This window comes from Natrix helvetica, assembly GCF_964273705.1.
Source record: "Natrix helvetica genome assembly, chromosome: 13".
Lineage (NCBI taxonomy): Eukaryota > Metazoa > Chordata > Lepidosauria > Squamata > Natricidae > Natrix > Natrix helvetica.
The window spans coordinates 3,940,526-3,967,644 of NC_138557.1; the positions used below are offsets into that span (position 1 = coordinate 3,940,526).

A 27,119-nucleotide genomic window follows, 5' to 3' on the forward strand; every position below is an offset into this window, starting at 1 on the left:
GGAGAAGGAAGAGGAGCAGGAGAAAGAGGAGGAGCAGAAGAAGGAAGAGGAGAAGAAGAAGGAGAAGAGGAGGAGGAGGAGAAGGAAGAGGAGGAGGAGAATAATTATGGTGCCCTTGGTCTCTCTGGCTGTTTTCTTGCAGACATTTCAATACCCAAACTAGGTAACATCTTCAATGTTAGAAGAGAGGGGGGTTTGTGGAGAGCAGGAGGAGGAGGAAGAGGAGGAGAATAATTATGGGGCCTTGGTCTCTTTGAATTTGACTGTTTTCTTGCAGATATTTCAATACCTAAACTAGATAAAATTATCCTGTGCTAGGATGTTACCGCGTTTGGGTCATGGAAGTTCTCCAAGAAAGTGCCAAGGACACCACCCCTCCTCCTCCTCCTCCTCTCTCTCCCTCCCCCTCTCCACATACCCAACTCCCTTCCTAGCACTGATGATGTTACCTGTTGTGGGTCATGAAAGGTCTGCGAGAAAGCAAGCAAGTGCCGAGAGCCCCTCGTGTCCACCCTGAGCGATGAATATCCTCCTTTGTTGACTAACGAAAACTCTTTGGCGGGGAGGAAAATCAGCGGAGTTCGTTTTGCTTGGGCATCTGCTGTTTTCAAAACCAGGACATCCGTCTTGGAAGGAAGGAAGGAGGATGCGATGGGTGAGGGCCATCAAGCTGATTTTCCACCCCCACCCCCACTGCAGTCTGTGGGTGTATCATCTCCAGGATCCCGAAGCACTTGGAGATGGAGCGAGCAACTGAAATGGACTCTTAAGAGCTAAGCAAGCCCAGATTTGGCTAGAAGGTAGAGGAGAACCTACCAAAACAAAGGACTGAAGGCTGGAAACTCTTTGAAACACTCCTCAGAAGAAGACCGGGCAAAAATCATTTCTATATAATTGCCAAGAAGACTCCTATGGAAGCATCCAGAGGATTGAACATGACTTGAGGAAGCTTCTACTAGGATTTGTTGAATGAGCCCACCAGAGACACATACTTGGAAAGTAGGTTAAGCTTGCAAAAGGAAGCCAAGTTTTCTGACCACCCAAGGTTTCTCTGTGGTTCGTACGTCTTCCTATAAGAGCAGGGGTCTCCAACCTTGGCAAATTTAAGACTTGTGGACTTCAACTCCCAGAGTTCCTCAGCCAGCAAAGCTCCCAGGAATTCTGGGAGTTGAAGTCCACAAGCGAAGCTGGCTGAGGAATTCTGGGAGTTGAAGTCCACAAGCGAAGCTGGCTGAGGAATTCTGGGAGTTGAAGTCCACAAGCGAAGCTGGCTGAGGAATTCTGGGAGTTGAAGTCCACAAGCAAAGCTGGCTGAGGAGCTCTGGGAGTTGGAGTCCACAAGCAAAGCTGGCTGAGGAGCTCTGGGAGTTGGAGTCCACAAGTCTTAAAGTTGCCAAGGTTGGAGACCCCTGCTATAGAGGACATCTTGTGCAATTGCCATTTGGACTTCCTCCCCCCTAATGGTAGAACCAATCCTGGAGCTCCACCTCTTGCCCTGGTTGCTCTTCGAAGCCCACTTACCATTCCTGTGACAGCACAGTAAAATCATGCAAGAAATGTCCATCTCAACTTAGTGCAAAAAAATCCCCATCTCATGGCAGTGTGTAGATTTGAGACAATCACACGGGGCCTGGTCTCCCGATCTTCTCTTCTTTTAAAGCACTCTAATACTAGCCTTTGTAGGATGTTAGCACCCACCCCTCCACTAGAAAATGAAGTATTTTAGGAAATATTAAAAGGGCAGAATAATTCCCCCTAAAAGGGAGGCAGAAAATCATCCTCCCCACCTTTGTCAACGGGCCATTAAGGCCTGAGCCAGTCTATTGTACATAACAAAGATCTACATTCAGGAGGACCCCCTGGGAGTCTGATAGCCAGTGGGATGCATTTCTTACACAGGAACAAGAAACAGAAAGGCGAGGCCCAACAGAGGGTATAAAACTCAGACTCTCTCAGCATCTCAGTCCTTTTCTGCTCAGGCACTCAAGCCGTGTGGTCCTGTCCACCATTAAACCATTTTTCCAAACAGCTGCCATGTTTCCAGTGTCTTTTCCCCCACTTGGCACTGAACCCAGAAGGACGTTTCTTCCATCGCCTTAAAAAAAAAAACTACCTTTCCACAAAGGGAAGGAGAGACTCCCTACACTCCCTTCTCAGCGTGCGTTGGCATTTCCGCACAAAGCATACAACTCAGACATGCATGCATGTGTGTGTCTCTGTTTTAGCTGCAAAAAAATAAACCCCGGGGGCCACCCTTTGGGACCTGCCCTGCGGGACATTGTAACCTGGGAGGGCCACTGCCTTCTGAAGCCCATGGCCCGTTCAGCGATTATTGCACTTAATTGTTTTCGGAAAAGACCACAAAACACAACACCCGACGAACCGACACGAATTCCCAGGCATCCCTATGGCACTTTTTGCATTGTTCTGCATAATTATTATTATTATTATTTTTGGAGAAGGTTAGCGAGAGGGAGGGAGAAAGGAGAGACCCAAGAAACGCCGAGGAAGCCCCCCCGTCATATTTCCGATTCTCTCCTGTATGGTCTTTGATCGAGGGGTCCTACAGATGTTGGCAGCCTGTCAAATTCAGGCTGGTCCTCTGAACATGGATTGTCCAAGCCTCGGCAGTCTTCATCTCCTTCATCCACCTCCTCCTCCTCCTCGCGGCTCATGAAGGCGAGTTCGTTCTCGTAGCAGAAGGAGTTGGTGCTCGGAAGGAGGAACTTGTTCTCCACCAAATCCTTGGCACTACAACAGGGTGTGGCAGGCACCTCGTAAGTCTTGTGGAAGTGCGAGTAGTCCACTTTGTATTGTTTTTTCTCCTCGAAGAGGACCGGCTCGAAACGGTGACCCCAGAGGATCTCAGTGGACAAGTACGAACTCCGAGCCTGGGTGGTCATAGCCGTGGCCTCCACCATGCCCTCCAGAATCACGACGATCTCAAAATCGTCCGTTTCCAAATCCTGCCGGCTAATGCCAAACAGGGGGCTTTCCTCGTTGATCTCGTGAAGGATTGTCAAGGGGGAGACCAGGAAAATACGATCCAAGCCTTTGTCAAAGCCAACGTCTATATCTATCTGATCCAGAGGGATGTACTCCCCTTCCTCGGTGATCCTGGGCTTGAGGAGCTGAGCGCGGACGTGAGCCTCTACAATGTGACTCTTCCGAAGGTTACCCACTCTCCACATCAAGCAAAGCTTGCCATCCCTCATGGCCACCACAGCATGGTGGCTGAACAGCAAGGTCTCGGCTCTCTTCTTGGGCCTGGCCATTTTAGCCATGATGGCACCAATCATGAAGGAGTCAATGATGCAGCCGAGAATGGACTGAAGGACCACCATGAAGACAGCCAGGGGACACTCCTCGGTCACACAGCGGAAGCCATAACCGATGGTCGTCTGGGTCTCGATGGAGAAGAGGAAAGCAGCCACGAAGCCGTTCACCTGCAGGAGGCAAGGGGTGAAGGTTTCGTCTTTGGTGGGCTTCTCGATGTCCCCATGGACCAGGGCGATCAGCCAGAAGATGAGGCCAAACAACAACCAAGAGACCAGGAAAGCGAGGGAGAAGAGCAGGAGCATGTACCTCCACCGGATGTCCACGCAGGTGGTGAACATGTCGGCGATGTACCTCTGGGACTTGTCATCCATGTTGGTGAACTCCACATTGCACTGGCCATTCTTCTTGACGAATCGGTTCCGGCATTTCCTGCGCGTGTGGATCTTACCGTTGCCGAAGCCGTTCACTCCCGGCATGGTGGTCAGGATCAACCCGTCTTCCTCAGAAGATACGATGCTGTAAGGGTTGACCCTGCCTGCGCTCATCCCTGAGTTGGCCTGTCGTAACTCTGGGTGCCTTCAGCTTCTAGGGGAAAGGTTTCGGGGTGAACAGGCAGGCTGATCTGAGCAGAGTCTCTGCAACAAAAAGACAGCAGAAAGAGAGGTAAATTACAGGTAGTTCTCAGCTTACAGCAGTTCACTTAGTGGCTGTTCAAAGTTACAACAAAAAGAAGGGGCTCGTGACCATTGTTTGCGCTCACAATCGTGGCTGCTGTTGTGGCCCAGGCTTCCTTAAAAAGCAAGAAGCAGAGTCTTGGTCCCTGCAAAACCTCTTTTGTTTACATGCCTGTGGATTCCTTTCCTTCACAGGCAGCAAGGCTTTACCAAATTCCATCTTTCAAAGGAATGTTTATCCACACGAACCTTATCTCGTTTGGAGAGCTGCCAGATAACTAGTTTCCAAACTCAGGGCAAGGCAAAACTTGGCACAGAGTCTCTTATAGTCACAAACAGAACTTTCCACTCTTGAAACAATCAAAGGAACAAATGGTTTCCTGCAAAAAGCCCCTTCCCCATTCGCTCCTCTTTTGTTTCCTATGGGAGGGGCCAATCACCTCCAAGGAGTGGCTTTACTTTTAAGTCGACCCTGCTTTCTTAGTTGTTCTTGTCTTCTGGCAGCTCTGCGCATGCGCACGCTGGGAACAGGCTCCAGCTGTTCCTCTGCCTCACTGCTGTCTACCCTCGGGTGCTTTGGAGAATAGCTTGACTGCCTCTTCTTTGGGGCAGCCCTTGAGATATCGGAAGACTGCTATCCTGTCTCCCCGAGTCCTTCTTTTCATTAAACTAGACCTACCCAGTTCCTGCAACCGTTCGTCATCTGTTTTAGTCTCCAGAACTCTAAATTAAGTTTGTTTCCCCCCCCCCCCCCAAACACTCATTTCTGCTTTCATGGCATCGTAGTTGGCACCAATTTCTGAAAACGGGTGGGGGTGGGGAAACAGAGAGAAAAAGCTGAAATTGACCAACGGGTTTATTTGGTGGGTGGGCAGGCAAACGTTTTGCAAGCCGCCTGCTATTTCCCTAGCTTTTCCAAGCAGCTGACCGGAGGCTAAATCTGATTTTGCTGAGTTTACATTTTAATTAACATTAAATTACATCCAGCCAACCTGATTATCTCAGTCTATTTAAAAACGCTCGCCTTCTGTCACCTTAAAAATGACAAGCCGGCAGTGGCTTTGGGGGGCTGGGGGTTTGAGTTGTGGGATTCAAGATGGTGGATTTTGGGGGGGGGCTGGGAAAAAACCCCGGGATGCGTGGGGGGGGCTCTAGATGGCTCCCCCTCCTCACATTAGCGGAGGTCTTCAAAGCAGGCGGAAAAAGTAGGCCACACAGCTATCCTTAGCACTTAGGCCCTTTTCATGCCATCCCCCAAAAGGAGAATATCCCTGAGGGGCTTTCCTTTAAAAATTCCTTTTTTTAAAATTTAAAAAATATATATATATTTTGGCCTAACTGTGTTTGTTTTTTAAATGGAGCAAAGCCGTTTCTCTGCTCTTCTTCCAAAGGCCAAACAAAAGCTGATATTTAGCGCCCTGCAGAGAAGCGAAGAGGGGGAAAGGCCTGTTCTTAAGCGGGGGTCTTTCAAGCGGCCGAGCCTGCAGGGCCTCCATTAGCCACCCTTGGTTAAAAAAGGAGGAGGAGGTAAAGATCTCCTTTGGCTCAAGGTCCGTGTGGTTACTTTGGCAGAGACACAGAAGTTGGATGGCCCTGGTGTTATTTTATTCTGCTTTTTAATGCATTTGGGTCAACTCAAGGGGTGAAGGTACTTCATATGGATGTTGGATAACCATTGGTCTGCAGTGGTGTAGGGTTTCCTGCCTAGGTAGGGGACTAGACTAGAAGACCTCCAATGTCCCTTCCAACTCTGTTCTTCTCTTCTCTTCTCTTCCCTTCCCTTCCATTCTATATTTTACTCTCTATCCTCTCCTCTCCTATACTTTACTCTATCCTATCCTATCCTACTTTACTCTATCTCTATCCTATCCTATCCTATTCTATATTTTACTCTCTATTCTATTCTATTCTATTCTATTCTATTCTATTCTATTCTATTCTATATTTTACTCTCTATCCTATCCTATCCTATATTTTACATTCTATTTTATTCTATTCTATCCTATATTTTACTCTCTATTCTATTCTATTCTATTCTATTCTATTCTATTCTATTCTATTCTATTCTATATTTTACTCTTTATACTATTCTATTCTATTTTCCTTCTTCCTCCTGTTTCCCCCAACAGCAACCCTTTGAGAGATTGGGCTGAAAGAGGGATTGGTCCAAAGTCACCTACTGGCTTTCATGCCTAAGGCAGGACTAGAACTCCCCATCTCCTCGTGATTGACACAAAGTCACCCAGTTGGCTTTCATGCCTAAGGCAGGACTAGAACTCCCCAACTCCTGGTGGTTGACACAAAGTCAACCAGTTGGCTTTCATGCCTAAGGCAGGACTAGAACTCCCCAACTCCTGGTGGTTGACACAAAGTCACCCAGTTGGCTTTCATGCCTAAGGCAGGACTAGAACTCCCCAACTCCTGGTGGTTGACACAAAGTCAACCAGTTGGCTTTCATGCCTAACGCAGGACTAGAACTCACCAGCTTGTTTTTCAGCCACCACTTCCCTCCCTCCACCACACTAGGTCTCCATTATTGGCAATTTGGCTTCTTCCCGCTGGGTTTCTGGACTTCCCTATCCGGGTGACGTTGCTGGGATTTCCTGATGGTGACCCATCCCCTGCCTAAACCGAATATCTCTTTTCGAGACCAGCTCTTCCGTTCCTTCCACCCTGCACCCTGACTCCCCTTTTCCTCCAGCGTAGACAAAAGTCACAAGATCTGCCTCACAAACTGTTCTCGGCGGGAAGGCCATCTGCCTGGGACATCTGTCCCCCTTGGATGGTTGGGGCGGATCTACTACGCTCTCCTCGGCATTTTTGAACAATCCTGAGAGGGCCCGGAAGAAAACGAAAATGGCTTATTCAAAAATACTCGCTTTTATTCTCTCTCTCTCTCCACCCCCACCCCCCACCCCATTGGCTTCTTTCCACCAATTGTTCTCCAATTTTCCCTTTAGGATCCCCTGAAATGCATCGATAGCCAATCAATGGACGTTTGCAGAGATCTCTCCCCCCACCCCTCCACGGAATAAATAAATAAATATTGAAACAATTCCTAGAAACCCATTGATCGTTGGACGGCCTGAAATATGATCGGTTCTCATTCCCGAAGTATAATTTGATGGCTTCCTCTCCTAAGAGAGAGATGGGGGAAATTGCTCCCTTCCTTCGTCTCCACAAAGACGTTAAAGGTAAAGGTTTCCCTCGCACGTATGTGCTAGTCGTTCCCGACTCTAGGGGGCGCTGCTCATCTCCGTTTCAAAGCCCAAGAGCCAGCGCTGTCCGAAGACGTCTCCGTGGTCATGTGGCCGGCGTGACTCAACGCCGAAGGCGCACGGAACGCTGTTCCCTTCCCAGCAAAGGTGGTCCCTATTTTTCTACTTGCATTTTTTACGCTGAGCTTGTCGATCAGAAAGGTCGGCAATTTGGCAGTTCGAATCCCTAGAGCTGCATAACGGAGTGAGCTCCCGTGACTTGTCCCAGCTTCTGCCAACCTCGCAGTTGGAAAGCACATAAAAAAATGCAAGTAGAAAAATAGGAACCACCTTTGGTGGGAAGGTAAGAGTGTTTTGTGTGTCTTTGGCACCTTCGGCATTGAGTCATGCCGGCCACATGACCCCGGAGACGTCTTCGGACAGCGCTGGCTCTTCGGCTTTGAAACAGAGATGAGCACCGCCCCCTAGAGCCGGGAACGACTAGCACATATGTGCGAGGGGAATCTTTACCTTTCAGGGGAGAAAAATGTATTCCAGCAGGACAATATGAAAAACCGGATAAAACTTCATTTAATAAAGAGGTAAGGTGGTTTAACTCAAATCTTACTATTCTTTTCCTTGGGATTTAGTATCTTTATTTCCCTCCCCCCCCCCTCCTCGTTGATGCTATATTTTGGATCTTGCCCTTCGGATTTCTTTCCTGGTCTATCAGGATGATTGATAGTTTGACAGCTCCAAAGGGCTTGGATTGTTAGCCGGTATGAACTTAGCGAGTGGGACTTATAAAGCAGAATTTGCTCCTTTTTTCAGTAGTGTGCAAACCACCGATTCCAGCTAATTTGGTAACTTGGGTCTTCATTTGGGGCAATTCCAGTTAAGGATGGTTTTGAAAGGCAGGGTAATAAGCCACAGCTACAGAAGGTGGATGGGCCAGTTTGAAGTCTCTGTTGGCCTAATCTACCCTAGCAGGTTAAAATATATAGATTTTTGGCTAAATTTAGCTAAAAGACAAGCGGAAAGTGTGGTCAATAATAACCAACCTCCTCCCTCCAAAAAAAAAAAAAAAAAAAGATCTTGTGGAATGTTAAAGCCTGATACATTTAAAGGTTAAGGTTCCCCTTGCAAATACATGCCAGTTGTTCCCGACTCTAGGGGGCGGTGCTGATCTCAGTTTCAAAAACGCAGAGACAGCGCTGTCCGAAGACGTCTCCGTGGTCATTTAGCCGTCATGACTAAACACCGAAGGCGCATGGAACGCTGTTCCCTTCCCACAAAAGGTGGTCCCTATTTTTCTACTTGCATTTTTTACGTGCTTTCAAACAGCTAGGTTGGCAGAAGCTGGGACAAGTCACGGGAGCTCACTCCATTACGTGGTGTGAGGGATTCGAACCGGCGACCTTTCTGATCAACAAGCTCAGTGTCTTAGCCACTGAGCCACTGTGTCCCTAAATGCATTTATTCAAGCATTGTTAACCCAGCATACTGATCTTTAAGATTATCTCTCTGTTGTTTGGTGCAATTTTTTAAATTATTATTATCATTATTATTTCATTTTAGTTAGTAAACGTCTATGCAATGCAGGTAACTGATCTCATACTGGAGTCTTGTTGCAAATGGCTTAGAAAGTGATAAAAGTAGTTCTTGGCTTACAGCCATCTGTTTAGCGACTGTTTGCAGTTACAAGCCCTGGAAAAAGTTACTTGGCCATGTGACTGGGTGGGCATGGCCAACTGGTAAAATGGGGTGAAACTCACTTAACAACACTCTTGCTTAGCAACCAAAATGTTGGCTCAGAAACTCTGGCATTTGAAGCACGCAAGTCTTAAAGCTGTCAAGTTACAAGACCCCTAACCCTTTAGAAAAAAAAAACCCAGGGGTGTTCAAACTTGAGAGCTTTAAGACTTGTGGACTTCAACTCCCAGAATTCCTCCTCCAGTCATGTTGGCTCAGGAACTCTGGCACTGAAGTGTGCAAGTCTTAAAGCTGTCAAGTTACAAGACCTTTGCACCCCTAACCCTTTAGAAAAAAACTCCCAGGGGTGTTCAAACTTGACAGCTTTAAGATTTGTGGACTTCAACTCCCAGAATTCTTCCTCTCGCTCTTCATCTTGATGATGTGCGGACAGGCGGGGGGAGGGAGCTGGAACCGGTTCTAAATGGCACGGTAGATTTGTGGACCCTCTTCTATAGAAGAGCTTAGAACTGGCAAGAACCCACCCCTGGTCTAGACCCATGATGGCAAACATATGACATGCATGCCAGAGGGTGGCATGCAGAGGCCTCTCTGTGGGGATGTGTGCCATCGCAAGCAGCTCTCCTGGTTTCTGGCTTGCATGTGCACCAGCCAGCTGGTTTTTGCAGGTACCCGAGCTCCAGAAAACAGCCAAAAATGCCCCCAAAACAGACATGCCTGCGCCTGCCAGCAGATCTTCAGATTTCTAGTGCTCGAGTGTGCACAAAGAACAACTGGCCGGTGCACATGTGTGTGCCGGAAACACGAAGACCAGCTGGCTGGCACTCACATGTGCACCAGCCAGCTGGTTTTGGGGTTTTGGAGCCCTCGGGCGCATGCACACACATGCATTTGGGCACTCGATGCTGAAAAGGTACGCCATCCATGCTCTGGACCTCGGTGGCCCCCATCCACGGCCTTCCGCCCCGTGGAAAAGCAGGTCACAACAGTGGGGACCACACAAAGCCTCACCTTTCCACATTGACCTATTTCTTCTTAACGTTGCCTTCTCCGGTGCACACATCTCGTAAATAAACCCGTCACATTTTTTTTTTCTAAGAACCGAAGGCAAAAAATAGCTCTCGCACTCCTTACATAGCAGGGCCCTGAAACCAGAATCGGAATCAAAACACACAGGCGGGGGCTGGGGTGCAGACGGTTTTTACAACTTCCCTGCAAAAAATCGCACCCTCGCTGTTTGAAGGGCTCCGAAATGAACGCCCAGGGTGTTACTCTTGTCTGCAAGGAGCTTCTGGGAAAAAAACAAAACACCCCAATTTCTAAAGATAAAAGCTATCTTTAGCTTTAGATAAAAACACGGAAGCCGGGGTGAAAATATTACCTTGGCAGTTGGACGCGCTTTCCAAATATATAACTCAGAAGGAAGAGGGTGTTTTTTTTTAAACAAAATAAATAAATAAAAATTTAACGTTCTTCATTTGTGCAAATATATTACTATTTCTGTGGCACGCTATTTTTTTTCCCCGGGTGTGATTTTTTTTCCCCTCCCCACCCTCCCCTGCCTTCTTTTAAATGAGTGCCCCTTTTCCACACTCAGCTGATAGGGAAAGAAAGACATTGTTGGGTGTGCCGTTTTTGCCAAAGAATTTTTGGAATGATTACAGGAACGGCGCATCAAACATATGTTAGAAAGTCTTGTGCAAACTTTCAAGGTTTGAATATATCTTGAAGGGGCATTCCGAGTTTGGAAGTTGATATCGAAGTCTGGGAGAGTTTTGCAAGGATGAGAGATTTCTATGCTTATTAATAAGAATAGCATAACGATTCCGTGGGCTGGAAGGGGCCTGAGAGGTCTTCTAGTCCAACCCCCTGCTCAAGGCAGGAGACCTTATCCTAGTCAAATGGTTGGCCAGTCTATTTTTGAAAACCTCCCATAACTCCGGGAGGCAAGCTGTCCCACTGAGCCATTGTTCTCACTGTCAGAATATGTCCAATATGTAATAAATTATTTCTCACGCTTATTATGACACTTTTCTTTTAAAAAATTGCTTGTTCCCAACAGCCATCGGTATTCTCATTGTTGTAATAGAGGTTAGCAATTCATGCCTCCTGAATGAAAATCAGTCCTCCAATTCTCTCATCTTGCAAATTGAAGAATGGAAATGAGCAACAGAAGATTTGGGATGGGACTGGAATGGCCTTGTGGCTTTATCATCTCACAGGGCTTTTAGTCAAATTGGAATTGGGTATGTCTAGTCAAATGAAAAAAAGGACTAGGGGAGACGTGATAGCAATCTTCCAATATTTGAGGGGCTGCCACAAAGAAGTGGGAATGAGGCTATTCTCCAAGGCACCTGAGGGTAGAACAAGAAGCAATGGGTGGAAGATAATCAAGGAGAGAAGCAACTTAGAACTGAGGAGAAATTTCCTGACAGTTAGAAGAATTAATCAGTGGAACAACTGGCCTCCAGAAGTTGTGAATGCCCCAACACTGGAAGTTTTTTAGGAAGAGACTGTAGCATCATTTGTCTGAAGTGGTTATAGGGTTTCCTGCCTGAGCAGAGGGTTGGACTAGAAGACCTCCAAGGTCCCTTCCAATTCTCTTTTTCTGTTAAAAAAAAGAGTGACCAGCCAGGATTTTGCTTGTTCCAAAAATGTGCTTGGAGCATGAATTCTGGATCATGCGAGTCCTTTGTCCTGCAAGGCCGTCCAACTGGTCAGTCCTATAGAAGATCCACCCTGACTGCTCTTGAGAAGGCCAGATCCTGAAGAGGAAACACAAAGACTTTGGCCACCTAATGAGAAGGAAGGGCTCCCTGGAGAAGAGCCTCATGCTGGGAAAGATTGAGGGCAAAAGAAGAAGGGGATGGCAGAGAAGGAGGTGGCTGGATGGAGTCACCAAAGTGTGAGCTTCAATGGACTCCAGAGGATGGTAGAGGACAGGAAGGCCTGGAGGAAAGTTGTACATGGGGCCGCGATGGGTCGGACACGACTTTGCAACTAACAGCAACAACAAATTCATGGATGGTGGGGAAGTTAGAATTGATCGGTCTGTTTTACAAGACAGCTTCTCCTTATCTGAAGAGGGGGTCAAGCTATTCTCCAAAGCACACGAAGACCAGACAAGGAAGAATGGATGGAAACTTGATCCAGGAGAGATTCAACCTGGAAATAAGGAGGAATTTTCTGACAGTGAGAACCATCCACCAATGGAACAGAAGTTGCCTTCGGAATTGTGGGAGCTTCATCCCTGGAGGCTTTCAAGAAGAGACTGTCAGAAATGGTGTAGGGTCTCCTGCTTGGGTGGGGGGGTTGGACTAGATGACCTACAAAGTCCCTTCCAACTCTGTTAATCTGTAATCTGCTCAAGAAAATGAGGTATTTCTTTGATGGCTTAGCAATTTGCAAGATTAGGATCATGTGAGGTAAAACACAGAAGGCGAATGACTTTAGAGAAGATAGTTTAAGAATGGAGGACTTCACCTCATGTCCTTCTAAGGGTTTTGATGTAACACATCCTCCTGAGCTGGTTTCTTTTCATCCTTAGGCCACAAAAGAGCCAACTCAGAGATATCTTACACCTCCTCTTCCTCTATTCATGTTCCAGTCTCATCAAGGATGTGGTTGATGATATGACCAAGGGTTTGGCTTGGCTTGGCTCTTATTGGTTGGTGGGCTTAGGACAAAACAGACATCCATAGAGCCACTGGCCAGCATAATGCCAGAGGAGAACTTTCTAAAGTACTAGAACACAGATTCCTTCAACAGGGAGATGTAGCATTTTTTTGAGGATGCGATTCCTGAATTGTAGGGTAGGTCAATCTAAACGGAGAAAGAGAATTTAATTCTACTACTTGGTGTTGATGGTATTATAGGCTTTACTCTGCTTCTGCCAACGAGGGCGGTTGAGTAGGGGTTGACAGAATAACAAAATTGGAAGGAACCACGGAGGTCTTCTAGTCCAACCACATGTTCAAGCAGAAAACCTTATAGCTGTTCAGACAAATGGTTATCCTATCTCTTCTACAACTCTTCCAATCCTTTTGCATCCAGATACCCACTTCTTATGGCTGTCCTCTTAGGGTTTAATTAAAAGCTGGTGGTGCCATTTTGTCTACTCTCTTAAGTACTGGGAGGTTCTCCTAGCCATGGCCTCTACCTGCCAACTTGGCCATTCTCTTGCCTTCTTGTCAAGGATGACTCTCATTGATGGTATTGGCTCCTCTGGCTTCAACTCACTGTTTTCCTTCAAGCCCAGGTCCTCCCAGTGGACTATTTTGGGATGTGGATCCAGGGCTCTTTTCAGGACAACATTTAAACCCTCATCAGAAATCACCCACAGTTTGACAGGTGGCTGAAAACTCATTATTGAAGCATCTGTCTGCACTTGCCTGTCCTCTCCCACCACATGGGAAGGAGACGGATGTTCTGGCTGTTTTCTCTGAATGGCGTGTGATGCTTGTTATGAAGAAGACATCAAAACTAGAGACATCACCTTATGAGACTCTAGAAAAAGTGCAGAGAAGAGCAACCAGGATGATTAGAGGACCGGAGACTAAAACCTACGATGAACGGTTACAGGAACTGGACATGGCTACTCTAGTGAAGAGAAGGACTAGGGGAGACAGAAAAGCAGTCTTCCAATATTGGAGGGGCTGCCCCACAGAGGAGGGGGTCAAACTATTTTCCAAGGCCCCCAAAGGCCAGACAAGGAATAATGGATGGAAACTGAACCAGGAGAGATTCAACCTGGAAAAATAGGAGGAATTTTCTGAGAGCAATCAACCCATGGAACAGAAGTTGCCTTCAGAAGTTTTGGGAGCTGCATCCCTGGAGGCTTTCAAGAGGAGACTTGACTGGCATTTGTCAGAAATGGTGTAGGGTCTCCTGCTTGGGTGGGGGAGTTGGACTAGATGACCTATAATGGTCCCTTCCAACTCTGTTAATCTGGTAAACACTGGAGGTTTTTAAGAAGAGGTTGGAGTGCCATTTGTCAGAAATGGTGTAGGGTCTCCTGCTTGGGCGGGGAGTTGGACTAGATGACCTATAAGGTCCCTTCCAACTTTGTTAATCTGTTATCTCATTCGTTGTAGAAACACAAAGGATAGCACATGTCCAGGTGTTGGCTGGAGAGGCAGAATAAGCAGGGACAATAACAGAAGCTCAATTGGTGGTTTTTTTTTTGGCAGACTTTTTTTTTTTTGCCAACTCATAGGCTAAAGAAAATTCCTTCAAGACACAGACCTAGCTGAGGTCCCTGCCCTGGTCAGAATAAAACTCATGGGTTGGCTGTGGGGTTTCAGGTGATTTATGCATTCAAAGATACATTGGAGGGGCCTCCTCCTCCTTCTTCAGACCTTCAGGGGACCTGCAGTTAGAGCCTTAACCGTAACCCCATGAGATGGGCTGGCTTGAGAGAGATTGTCTGAATGCAAAATGGTTGAAGATGAATTCGAATCCGAGTTTCTCCAGTCCTAGGCCAAGCCTTGAACCATCACGGTATGGCATACTAGCTCTGTTTTTTCTTTTAAACAAACCTAAGATTCAACTCAGTTGACTTTGGAGAGGACAGATCGGTCCTAGAACTAAGGAGGCATTTCCCGACGTTGAGAACAATCAAACAGGGGAAAGCCTCCCCTCCAGAACTTGTGGGGGCTCCAACACTGGAAGTCTTCAAGAGGGTCTCCTGATTGGCATGGGGTTAGACTAGAAGACCTCCAAGGTCCCTTCCGAGCCTGCCATTCTGTAATCCCAGCTCAACTAATCAGTGGGACAGCTTGCGTTCAGATGTTGAGGGGGGCTCCAACAGTGGAGGCTTTTAAGAAAATACTGAATAGCCATGTGTCTGAAATATGACAGGGGCTTCTTGTTTGAGCAGGAGTTGGACTAGAAGACCTCCAAGGTCCCTTCCAACTCTGTTGTGCTCAAGCAAGAAGCCCCTATCATCTTTCAGACAGACGTCTGTCAGTGTCTTCTTAAAAGCCTCCACTGTTGGAACCCCCACAACATCTGGATTTGGACTAGAAGACCTCCAAGGTTCCTTCTAACTCTGTTATTCTCGTGCTACTTTGAGCATTTTTCTAGTGTTTTGGAGTTCCTTCTCAACCGTTAGCTGAAAGGATGCATTTTTTCCTGCCTCCTTAGTTATAGGCCCACATGATTTCTATCTACCTATCTCACTGGCAAGGACTTTTGAGCTCCCATATCTCACTTACCTTTCACTGCACCGATTTCCTCGGGGCCTTCATCCTTCCTTGAAGTCCCAATCCAGAAAGGATCCTGAGTTCTTTCTTCACCTCCCATAAGTCTCGGGCGTCAGCTCTGCCCTTTGGGCAGATCACCCAGCGCTCTGTTAGAAACATCGAGAGGACCCAAATCTTCCAAAAGCAGCAGAAGAAGGAAGACGGGGGCCCCAGGAGAAATAAAACGAAATCAACACACCCCCAAGTTTTCCCTTCCCTGAGCAGGAAAGACACGGGTTTCTAAAAACCCAGCTGTCGAGACAGTTGCTTGGAAAAATAATAATAATCATAAAAAGGTAGGATCCAAGAGAATCCAGTTACAGGAAGGTCTTAATGTCAAACTCCTTGCTGTACCCTGTTGGAGTGAGGTTGGGAAGATGCCAAAGGAGCTCCCAGCAGAGACGGACCAAAGTCTCCTTCAGGATCCCACTTTAATCGTGGTTGGACATCTCAGCCGTTGGTCTGTCTGCCCAGCAGCTGTGCTCAGCTTCTCTCTGCTCCGGAATTGTGGCCACTGTCTTCTCCTCTTGGTGCTGTTGGTGACTGAGGCTGTTGCAAGAAGAGGGAGACGAAGAGAGAGAGAGGGAGGCTCTGTTTTAACGCTGACCGCTTTTCCCCTGCTAAGCCTCTTGACGGAGCAGGCAACCTCTGTGAGCGAGCTTCTCCGACAAGGCTTCACTCCCTCCTACCGCTTATGTGCGAGCATAGCAGCTTTCTCCAGATCTTTGAGCCCCCAAAGTCAAGACAGCTGCCTTCTTCAACTCCAGGGAAACTCTGGGAAACTTCTAAAGGTGCCCATATTGGGTTTTTTTTTTTTATAGCTTCTCCATCTAACCTTCTGCCGTGAGCTTTGCATCCAGATACTCACAGCTCCAACCCAGCGTAGTTTTTTCCAGAAATCAGATTTGGCAAGATCTATTTTCTTTTCTCTGTTTGAGAGAACATCTCTCAGTATGAAAACACCTGAACGTAGGACTGTTTTGGATCCTATTCTGAAGGCGCCAATTTATCTCTGCCTTTTACATCCTGGGAGATCGACTGGCGGCTACGTGGTTTTATTCTGCTCCGGAGATCTATTTCTGTTCAGGTGGCGTCTTCTAAGAATTACTGCTGGAAACGGAAGGCCCAGTTTCTGCCATTTAGAGAGGAGGACCAGAGGGGAGCTGTGACTTGAGCATTTTTTTGATGTGGGGAGGGGAGGAAATTAAATTAAGCCCCAGCGTGGTGTTATAGCTGAGCTTGGCTGACCAAGGAATTCCAGAGGTAGTGAAATATAATGTATTTTTATTGGTCTCCCCAAAATGTTTTATTTTATCTTATTTTATTTTTTTATTGAAAGGACAGTTCCATATCAGGATAACAATTACAAATAAAGCAAAGCCAAAGAAAAATCAATAGTAAATCTTAACATGCAGGCTAATAACTACAACAGTAGTATATTAACAGTAATTACAGTAGTACAGACTAAAAGAAAAAGCTGTAACTAAATTTTTACTTACATTCGCTTATTTACAATTCTTCCATATTATATCCATAGTTTTATACATTTTTGTTTTCCAAACTAACAATTATGAACATTCGTCAACTTCCATCTCATTTCTACCTCTTCTATCCACTCATAAAATTTATTCCATGTCCTATAATATTTCAAGTCTTCTTTATCCTTAATTTTTAAGGTTCATCTATCCATTTCAGCACAATCCCAAATTTTCCTAATTATATCAGCCAAATTTTTTTGGGGAGATCTCATTTGATCCCAGGACGGTAGGATAAAGGTGGAGGCACCTGTTAAATGCTGTTATTACCTGGACAGGTGGCAAATACAGATAGAATACTACGCTCAACTTTTTTGCTGTAAAAAAAAATCAAATTTGCATCCTCAAAGAAATGGGTAACTTTTATGGGGAATTTATAGCTGGTTTATTTGTCCACTGAGAAGTTTATTTGCCCGTCAGTCACAACATTCAAATAAAGCTTTGAGGAGTGAAATTCATCCATCATTAAAACATTAATTTTAAAAAAAAAAAAACAAGTTTCTAGCCCTCCTTTTATTTCCCCAAAGGCAGCTCGTCTGTGATCATGGGTATGTTCTCACAGCTGCTGGCTTTTCTCTATGATCCTGAATAGACGTTAATTTGAAAAAATGCCAAATTTGGGATTACAAGCATTGATTGTCAGGTGACAACCAGATTGGCAGGAGCAGGAGAGAGAGGAGGGAAAATAAATAAATAACAGCTCCCAGCAGCCCAGCCACAAAATGCCAATTACAGTCAATTACGGCTACAAAGTGTCAATTACTGTCAATTACAGATTTCAAAGGCCAAGGAGAAGGAATTGATTTTCCTCCCTCGCTCAAGGGAGCAGGAGAGACCGTGCCAAGACATTTTTAGAATCTTTTTTTTTTTTTTTGGTAAATACGTATTTTGCAAAACCGTCTCCAAAATTATTCGTTTCCCAGGCCCCTTGGCCTGAATCTGGGAGCGGCCTACATCAGTTCTTGTCACCCTGCAGTGAGGCCACCACGTAAAACTAGGAGAACTAAACACAGCACCAAATTTGAACCCAGGACCGACCTCAAGTTTGTTCCAAGAAACTGTTTGCACAAGCAGAAGGGAGTGAAGAGCAAGGTGGCACAAAAGTCAGTTACTCTAAATGTTAACTTAATAGCAGTGACTGTGAGAGGGATCTTGGAGTCTTAGTGGACAACCAGCTAAATAGGAGCCAGCAGCCAAAAAAGCCAATGCAATCCTAAACTGCATTAACAGAGGGGATACAGTCAAGATCAAGGGAGGTACTAAGACCACTCTATAAAGCCGTAGTAAGACCACACCTAGAGTACTGCATCCAGTTTTGGTCACCACACTATAAAAAAGATGTGGAGACTCTAGAAAGAGTGCAGAGAAGAGCAACCAGGATGATGAGGGGACTGGAGGCTCAAACCTACGATGAACGGTTGCAGGAACTGGGCCTGGCTAGTCTATTGAAGAGAAGGACCAGGGGAGACAGGAGAGCATCTTCCAATATTTGAGGGGCTGCCCCAGGGAGGAAGGGGTCAAGCTATTTTCCAAAGCACCCGAAGGCCAGATAAGGAGTAATGAATGGAAACTGACCAAGGAGAGATTCAATCTGGAAATAAGGAGGAATTTTCTGATGGTGAGAGCAATCAACCGAAGGAACAGAAGTTGCCTTCGGAAGTTGTGGGAGCTTCATCCCTGGAGGCTTTCAAGAAGAGACTGAACTGCTATCTGTCAGAAATTGTGTAGGGTCTCCTGCTTGGGCAGGGGGTTGGACTAGATGACCTACAAGGTCCCTTCCAACTCTGTTCATCTGTTAAAATCTGCTAAAGAAACATCTAAGTAAATGAACATTGCACATCAGGGGAGTCGTGTTTGTAGCCAAAACCTTGCCATGGGTGCCGTTGGGCTGCCAAACAGCAGAAAACTAGACAATATTTGAGCACAAAAGAGTCCATTTGAGGCCATCTCAGCCTGGCCTAACATGGTCCGTTCAAAATGCCTGGACACAGATGTAAGCTTTTTCTTTTGCTGAGCAAAACTGCCATAGTTTCCTGCCAAAGCAGATTAAAACCAGCTGGGGCCCAACTGAGCCTTCTCTACAATTGTAAAATATTTTTCATGGAGGGAATTCTGGCTGGAGGGAGCTTCTTCATGCTGATTCCATTGTGTGATAGAAAGCAATCGGCCACCATTGTTAATCCACATTAATAAACCCAAAACACTGAGGGAAGTGGATACTGATAGAGGAGAACATTTATAGCTCAGAGTTGAGTTGCGGGGTCCTCAGTGCTCCGAACACCACGGCCTTGGTCTTGAGTGCTGATGATATTGCCTAGTATGGTAGTGAAACGTCTGCAAGAAGACAACCAACCTCAGGGAGTGGATACCTTAGGAAATATAAAGTTCAGATGATTTTAGATCTGGGCAACCTGTTTGAGGTGGAATGTCCATCGCTTAGAAAAGCAGAACTGGACAGACCAAAGTTCTTGTTGTGGCAGCAACAGTCGGTCAGTGAGGAGGTTGGGGAGGAACATGGGCCAGTCCTGGGGGCTGAGGAAAGCTCAGACGAGGGCTCTGCGTCAGAGGCAGAGAGGGAGTTAGACAGCAGTGAGGCAGAGGAACAGTTGGAGCCTGTTCCCAGTGTGCGCATGCGCATGGCTGCCAGAAGACAAGAACAACTAAGAAAGCAGGGTCGACTTAAGAGTAAAGCCACACCCTGGAGGTGATTGGCCCCTCCTGTAGGAAACAAAAGAGGAGCAAATGGGGAGGGGGCTTTTGCAGGAAACAATTTGTTCCTTTGATTGTTTCAAGAGTGGAAAGTTCTGTTTGTGACTATAAGAGACTCTGTGCCAAGTTTTGCCTTGCCCTGAGTTTGGAAACTAGTTATCTGGCAGCTCTCCAAGCGAGATAAGGTTCGTCTTGATAAATATTCCTCAGAAAGACTGTTCGTTAAAGCCTTGCTGACTGTGAAGGAAAGAAATCCACAGTCGTGTAAATAAAAGGGGTTTTGCCAGGACCCAGACTCTGCTTCTTGCTTTTTTAAGGAAGCCAGGCTCAGAACAGTTCTTTTCATCCCTCTGGGTTCTCACCGTTAATTTTGTCAAGGTTGCATCTCCCAACTTAGAGAAAAGTAAGAAAAGGAGCTGTCCAGCTTCACTGCTAGAATCATGGTGCATTATTTCGTTTTGCTAAAGTGAAATTTTGCTCCACCAACTTCCGAGTGGAAGCTGAGACAGTCTCTTTCTGGGTTAGTTGCCCTCAATTCACCCTGGAGCATCTGAGGAGAACCTCTGCTGGAATCCATGTTGTTTTGGGGGAGCCTCCTTCCCAAAACAGGCCTAGAGATGGCCTGATTACTAATCCTTGGGTCTCAAGGTCATTTTAGAAGATCTGTATATGCCTGGGGTGTGTGTGTGTGACTGAGTGAGAAGATGGGAGTTGCAATCTGAGGTCCATTGAAGTTCCTGATTGAGATATTTTTTCCAAAAAAGTAACCTTAAAGGTAGGAGTGGGTCTCCAACCTTGGCAATTTTACAACTTGTGGACTTCAAATCCCAGAATTCCTTGTGGCTGGCTGAGGAATTCTGGGAGTTGAAGTCCACAAGTTGTAAAGTTGCCACGTTTGGAGGCCCCTGCTGTGTTGGGTAGTAATTCCCATTGATCATTGCTTGTGCCAAGGCAAATGATGAGGTCCTTGAGTTGTCCAGCTGAATTAGAAGGAGGCAGAACGTAATTTTTCTAAAGGAGGCTTTCCCTCAAATATTGGCACCAAGGAATAAATCTTTCTGGCTAATGAAAATTTAATTAGGAAGTGAGCTATTGGATTTACGGTTTGGGAATGTCACTATTTCCCACTAATAGAACTTAACGCTGTACTTTAAGATGTAACATATACGTTGTGTATTGTGGTTTTATTACCTAAGATGGTCTCATATGTTCTTAAAGCCGGCACTTTGCCCTAGAGTAACTTTATAAATCTAACCTCTAACAAAATGAGCATTGCACATCAAGACACTTGTGCCTGTGGCCAAAGCCATGCCAAGGGTACCGTTGTGGTGACAAACAGCAGAAATCCAGACAATATTAGAGCATTTGGGGGCCGTTTCTGTCTGGCCCAACAGGGTCTATCAAAAATGACTGGACAGAAGGATGTAGGATTTTTTCCTCCCTCAGAACTAGAGATAATGTTGGAAAGCTGAAATTCATTTTGAAACATGGCAGTTGAGGAGGAGGAGGAGGAGGAAGGAAAGAGGAAGAAGAGGAGGAGAAGGGGAAGAGGAGAAGGAGATGGAGACGGAGAAGGAGAAGAGAAGGAAGAGGAGAGAAAGAGGTAGAGGAGGAAGAAGAAAAGGAGGAAGAGGAAGGAGGAGGAGGAAGAGGAAGAGAAGGAGAAGGGAAAGGGGAAGAGGAAAAGGAAAAGGAGATGGAAATGGAGAAGGAGAATAGGAGGAGGAGGAAGAGGAGGGAAAGAGGAAGAGGAGGAAGGAAGGGGGAAGAGGAAGAGAAGGAAACAGAGAAGGAGAGGAGAGGAGAAGAGGAGGAGGAGGAAGAAGAGGAGGAAGTGGGGGAGGAGGGAATGAGGAAGAGGAGACAGAAAAAGAGATGGAGAAGGAGAAGAGAAGGAGAAGGAGAGGAGGAGGAAATGGGGCCAAGGAAGACATCCATGGACAGATTTTAGGACCATGTTGGTGACCCCAGAAACATAAATTCAAGTGACCTCTTGAACCGAACCTTGGAGGATTAAAAAAAAAAAAAGAGCAGAGAGCAAGATTTTTCACAAGGATCCACAGATCCCCCTAAAGCTCCTGCCAGAATCGTAAAAAACAAACAAACAAACAAAACCAAAAAAGGCCACAGAGACAAAAGATGATCTCCAGTGAAATCCTTCCCAGGCTTTGCCAACCTCATCAAATCATCCAGCTCGCTCCGGGTCAGCTGGGTTACCGGAGAGACGTAAATACTTTATGTAACTGGGTCCGGCAGGCATAATAATAGCCATCTTGCTACCCAGGGGAGCTCGAGGCGGCCCTGAGCAAGAGCCAGAGAAACGTGATGGGACCAGGGATGAAAATATCCCCCAAATCTCAAGCGTTTGAACACCCAACTTTAGCAGTGATTCCTAGGCAGGAGAAGCAACTTCAAGATTTATCGCTCATATCTGAGAGGGGGAAGAGAAGGTTCTGGAATTCAGCTGTGAGGGAAGACTCTGGATTTAGCTCGCTTGAAGACACACAAGGAGCTCTTTCTCTTCTTACGGCGTCTTGGGTGCAAGCTGTTGACTCCTTGGTTTAATTCTCTGGAGAAATGCCTTGTTTAGAGACCCTGTCCCTACCCCCAATGCTGTGAGAACTATCTCACAGGAAGAAAGTTGCTTTGTGAATAGGATGAATAGAATAGAATAACAGAGTTGGAAGGGACCTTGGAGGTCTTCTAGTCCAATCCCCTGCTTAGGCAGGAAACCCTACACCACTTCAGACAAAGGGTTGTCCAACCTCTTCTTAAAAACTTCCAGTGTTGGAGCATTCTCAACTTCTTCTTTGTGGCAGCCCCAATATCATGTCACCCCTAGTCCTTCTTTTCTCTAGACTGGAGATACCCCGTTCCTGCAATCGTTCTTCATATATTTTTGTCTCCAGGTGCTTAATCATCTTTGTTGTTCTTCTCTGCATTTTTCCTCCCAAAGTCTCAACATATTTTTTGTAACGTGGTGACCAAAACTGTATAGAATAGGATAGGATAGCATAGGATAGAATAAGAGTTGGAAGGGACCTTGGAAGTCTTCTAGTCTAACCCCCTGCCTAGGCAGGATACCTTACACCACTTCAAACAAGTGGTTATCCAACATCATCTTAAAGACTTCCAGTGCTGGAGCATTCACAACTTCTGGAGGCAAGCTGTTCCACTGATTAATTGTTCTCACTGTCAGGAAATTTCTCCTCAGTTCCAGGTTGCTTCTCTCCTTGATTAGTTTCCACCCATTTCTTCTTGTCCTATCCCCGGATGCTTTGGAGAATAGTTTGACTCCCTTTTCTTTGTGGCAACCCCTGAGATATTGGAAGACTGCTATCGAGTCTCCCCTAGTCCTTCTTTTCATTAAGCTAGACCTACCCAGTTCCTGCAATTGTTCTTCCTATGCAATTGCCAGCCCGTTCTTTTGAGTCCACACCCTTCCTCCATTTTAGAGACTTACATAAAAGCAACTTTGGCAAGTAACTTATGCACAATTATTGAGTGCAGTTCAGCAGCAGGAGGCAGACAGGTGTTGGCCACCCTCTAGGCAAACAGTGTGGGCTGATAAGCAAAGAATTCTCCCTGCCTGTTTCCAAGCATCAATACATAATACTGGCAAAGTTTGGTGTTTCGTTGCCAGCTGACCACTGGGAAAAAGCAAGCAGGGCTCTGCTCAGGACATACTTTGTGTCCAGAACTGTTGATCTCCTCTGAGGGAACTTTTATTTGTGTCACAGGGAAGATCTCAAGGAGCTCGGACAGCTGCATCCAAAGGAATTGACGGGACGTAAGAAGAGGACTCGCAGGGAAGAGGAAAGTCATCAGCTGAGAAGAGAGAGGACAACCGTCCTCATGAGGGTTGGAGGTTCAAGGAGACAAAAAGTCTTCCGTTTTAGTTCCAGGGCTGTAAAGAAGAAAGAAGATATTCAAGATATTCAAGATATTCAAAGGAGATATTTCCCGGTTAACTACTTTGAGCAGTAGCTAACCGGGAAATATCTCCTTTGAATAGTTGAGATAATGATTACAAAAGGAAAAGGGAAAAAGGAAAGGATCAGGAAGTGAGGAAGGAAGGAAGGAAGGAAGGAAGGAAGGAAGGAAGGAAGGAAGGAAGGAAGGAAGGAAGGGTGGGCAGGGATGGGTTGCTGGTGGTATTACTGCCAGTCCGGCGTGCAAATTTCTTTTTACCGTATCCTTCCCCTGGAGTGGGAAAGGGAATGTAGATTTTGCAGTATCCTTCCCCCGCCACACCCACCAAGCCCGGTACCACAGAACCGGTAGTAAAAAATATTTTGAATCCCACCCCTGGCTGAGTCCCACAGAAAGGAGAGCAGGTTTGGATTTGGTTCTTTGCTTTTTCTTCATCTTGTTCTTCTTTCGTGTTGCTCTCCTGCAGGATGCCAATTACTAACGAAGATCTCTCGTTGATGAACTTACAAGGCACTTGACGTGCCGCTGAGCCATTAGCGGCCAAAGAGTCACAAAGAGAACTCCCCCCCCCCAAAAAAAACTCTTCGCTTCAAGCATATTACTCAGGGCCTTTAGGAGCCACCTGGGGAGTTAAAAGTATCTGTTCTCCGCAGGACAGTATTCGTTTTCTGGATTGGCTTTCTTTAGTCCTTCTCTCTCTCCCCCTCCCCCACTCCTCTTATGGCCACTCCAAGTGAAGATCATCTTTCTCCATCCAGCATCTTCTAAAATGGATCCCAGAGAGCAAGTGGTAAGGAGAGAAAAGATAGGATGAAATCAAATAAAGTTTGTCTAAATCAGAGTTTTTCTAACTCGGTAACTTGAGGATAGAATAGAATAACAGAGTTGGAAGGGACCTTGGAGGTCTTCTAGTCCAACCCCCTGCTTAGGCAGGAAACCCTACACCAGGCAAACAGTAATCCAACCTCTTCTTAAAAACTTCCAGTGTTGGGGCATTCACAACTTCTGGAGGCAAGTCGTTCCACTGATTAATTGTTCTCCCAGTCAGGAAATTTCTTCTTAGTTCTAAGTTGCTTCTCTCCTTGGACCCACAGCGTGCCTTCATATTCCAGAAGAGTTTGCTGCCCAAAAATAAAATTCAAGATGTCAGGATGATAAAACCACTGTGAGCTCCGAAATGGGAGACTGTCACAGCGTGAGGTCTTCGGTAATTAATGGAGCTGCCACATACCTCCCAGTTCGGCTAAGAATAAAACGCTTCCTTGGCGGGGCCCAACTTTTTTTTTTTTTTTTGAAAAAATACCTCTTATTTGGGTTAATTATATTTTTGAAGTGATGAGACACATTTATTATTTCCTTTTCATGCTTCATTGGAAAGTAAGTCTTTATCTCATCTTCTGAGACCATTTTGCTTCTGTGAGTTGAATGAGGCTGGGAGGGGCCCTGGAACTGAGATATAAGATGATGGATCAGTGGATGGATGGATGGATGGATGGATGGATAGATAGATAGATAGATAGATAGATAGATAGATAGATAGATAGATAGATAGATAGATAGATAGATAGATAGACAGACAGACAGACAGACAGACAGACAGACAGACAGACAGACAGACAGATGGATATGAATGGAGATAGATGGAGATATATAGATGGATAGATAGATAGATAGATAGATAGATAGATAGATAGATAGACAGACAGACAGACAGACAGACAGACAGACAGACAGACAGACAGACAGACAGACAGACAGACAGACAGACAGACAGATGGATATGAATGGAGATAGATGGAGATATATAGATGGATAGATAGATAGATAGATAGATAGATAGATAGATAGATAGATAGATAGATAGACAGACAGACAGACAGACAGATATGAATGGAGATAGATGGAGATAGATTGATGGATAGATAGATAGACAGACAGATGGATGGATATGAATGGAGATAGATGTAGATAGATAGATAGATAGATAGATAGATAGATAGATAGATAGATAGATAGATAGACAGACAGACAGACATGATTGGAGATAGATGGAGATAGATTGATGGATAGATAGGCAGACAGACAGACAGATAGATGGATATGAATGGAGACAGATGGAGATAGATAGATAGATAGATAGATAGATAGATAGATAGATAGATAGATAGACAGACAGACATGAATGGAGATAGATGGAGATAGATTGATGGATAGGTAGGCAGACAGACAGACAGACAGACAGATGGATATGAATGGAGACAGATGGAGATAGATAGATAGATAGATAGATAGATAGATAGATAGATAGATAGATAGATAGATAGATAGACAGATAGATAGATGATAGATAGATAGATAGATGATAGATAGATAGATGATAGATAGATAGATAGATAGATAGATAGATAGATAGATAGATAGATAGATAGATAGATAGATAGATGATAGATGATAGATAGATAGATAGATAGATAGATAGATAGATAGATAGATAGATGATAGATAGATAGATAGAATAAACAGAGATCAACAGACAGACAGAGATAGATAGGTTAGATGATAGATAGATGGAGAGATAGAGAGAGAAGTGGATGGATGGAGAGATGGAGGGAGGGGGGCATAGAAGACTAATAGAGCCCTTTCCCCCTCCCTCCTAAAATTAAATCTCATGTCTTCATCATCATCCACTCGGGACCAGAGACAGCTGCACATCTCTTGCCTAATGAAGAAACTTATTAACTTCATCCTTTATTTTTCAGGGGAAATTTAATTTAATTTTTTTTAAAAAAAAACCGAGAAGCTCTCCGTTTCCCAGGGCCCCCCCCCGGCAAAGGGTCCTACCAGATGGTGATTACCTGCTCGGGTGTCTAGGATCTTCATTCTGAGGTCACTGAGGATTTCCTTGAGCCCAGCCTGTCACTTCCTTTGTACAAGCTCTCCCCTTTTCTATTTGGGATGCTGACAACATGGCTTTTCCCTTTGGGCGCAAAGAGATTGAACCGCCTTGTACAAAATCAAAACATGGCTTGATCGACAGACCCAAATTGGTGCGACGCTCTCAGACGTAAGCAAGCTCGTATTTTGCGGATATCTTAGCAAATCGTCCTCGATTTACAACCGCTGATTTAGGGGCCATCCGAAGTTACAATGGTATTGCTGGTTGGAAGGGACCTTGGAGGTCTTCTAGTCCGACCCCCTTCTCAAGCAGGAGGCTCTACACCATTCCGGACAAATGACTATCCAGTCTCTTCTTGAAAACCTCCAGTGACGGGGCATCCACAACTTCTGGAGCCGAGCCGTTGAACGTCAAGATTTTGTTGCGTTGCATCAAAACAAGAAAGAACCTGAATTCGTGGCTGACTGCCTTGCAGTTGCCAAAAAGAGGCACCCAGGAACTTATTTTTATTTCCTTTATTTACAAACCCACCCACCCCCAAAAATAATTCAAGGATGCCAGCCAGCCTCCAATACAATCCACTTGCCCATTTTTCTCTGCTCAAAAACACTCTGCCCCGGAGAACCATAGGAGGTGTTGGAAGAATCCTCTCGGTTTCTCTGCGTCATGTGATCTTCTCCAAATTACATGAGCAATTAAGTCATAATTAGCCTCTTTCACACACAAAATGTCATCTGAGGCCAGGCTGAAGCAGCCCCGTGGCTCGGCATGGCTGTTCAGCATTTAAGTTGGGAGAAAGTTAATCATGGTGTTGATTTATTGAATGGATGACTCTTGCTCCAAAATTAAAGTGGGAGTGGAAGGAGATGCTTGCTAGAAGAGCTTGTCCAGAGGACACCCTGACATAGGAAAACGTTTCCTGCAAGCTATTCGTGGAGATC

The 27,119-nt window shown here is 45.6% G+C and overlaps 1 protein-coding gene across 1 annotated transcript; it reads right to left on the reverse strand.

Annotated features, from left to right (window-relative positions):
- Nucleotides 1–2,507: 2,507 nt before the first annotated feature.
- On the reverse strand, nt 2,508–15,620 carry LOC309398491 (ATP-sensitive inward rectifier potassium channel 12). Its single transcript, XM_081965435.1, has 2 exons — nt 15,079–15,620; nt 2,508–3,914 (listed from the first exon to the last, which is right to left on the reverse strand). Exon 2 carries the CDS (start codon nt 3,822–3,824, stop codon nt 2,520–2,522), a length of 1,305 nt encoding a protein of 434 aa, XP_081821561.1. The 5' UTR covers nt 3,825–3,914; nt 15,079–15,620; the 3' UTR covers nt 2,508–2,519.
- Nucleotides 15,621–27,119: the final 11,499 nt, after the last annotated feature.

Bases quoted from the DNA above. Each gene is read 5' to 3' on its own strand.
- LOC309398491 (XM_081965435.1), bottom strand. From the start codon at position 3,824: ATGAGCGCAGGCAGGGTCAACCCTTACAGCATCGTATCTTCTGAGGAA.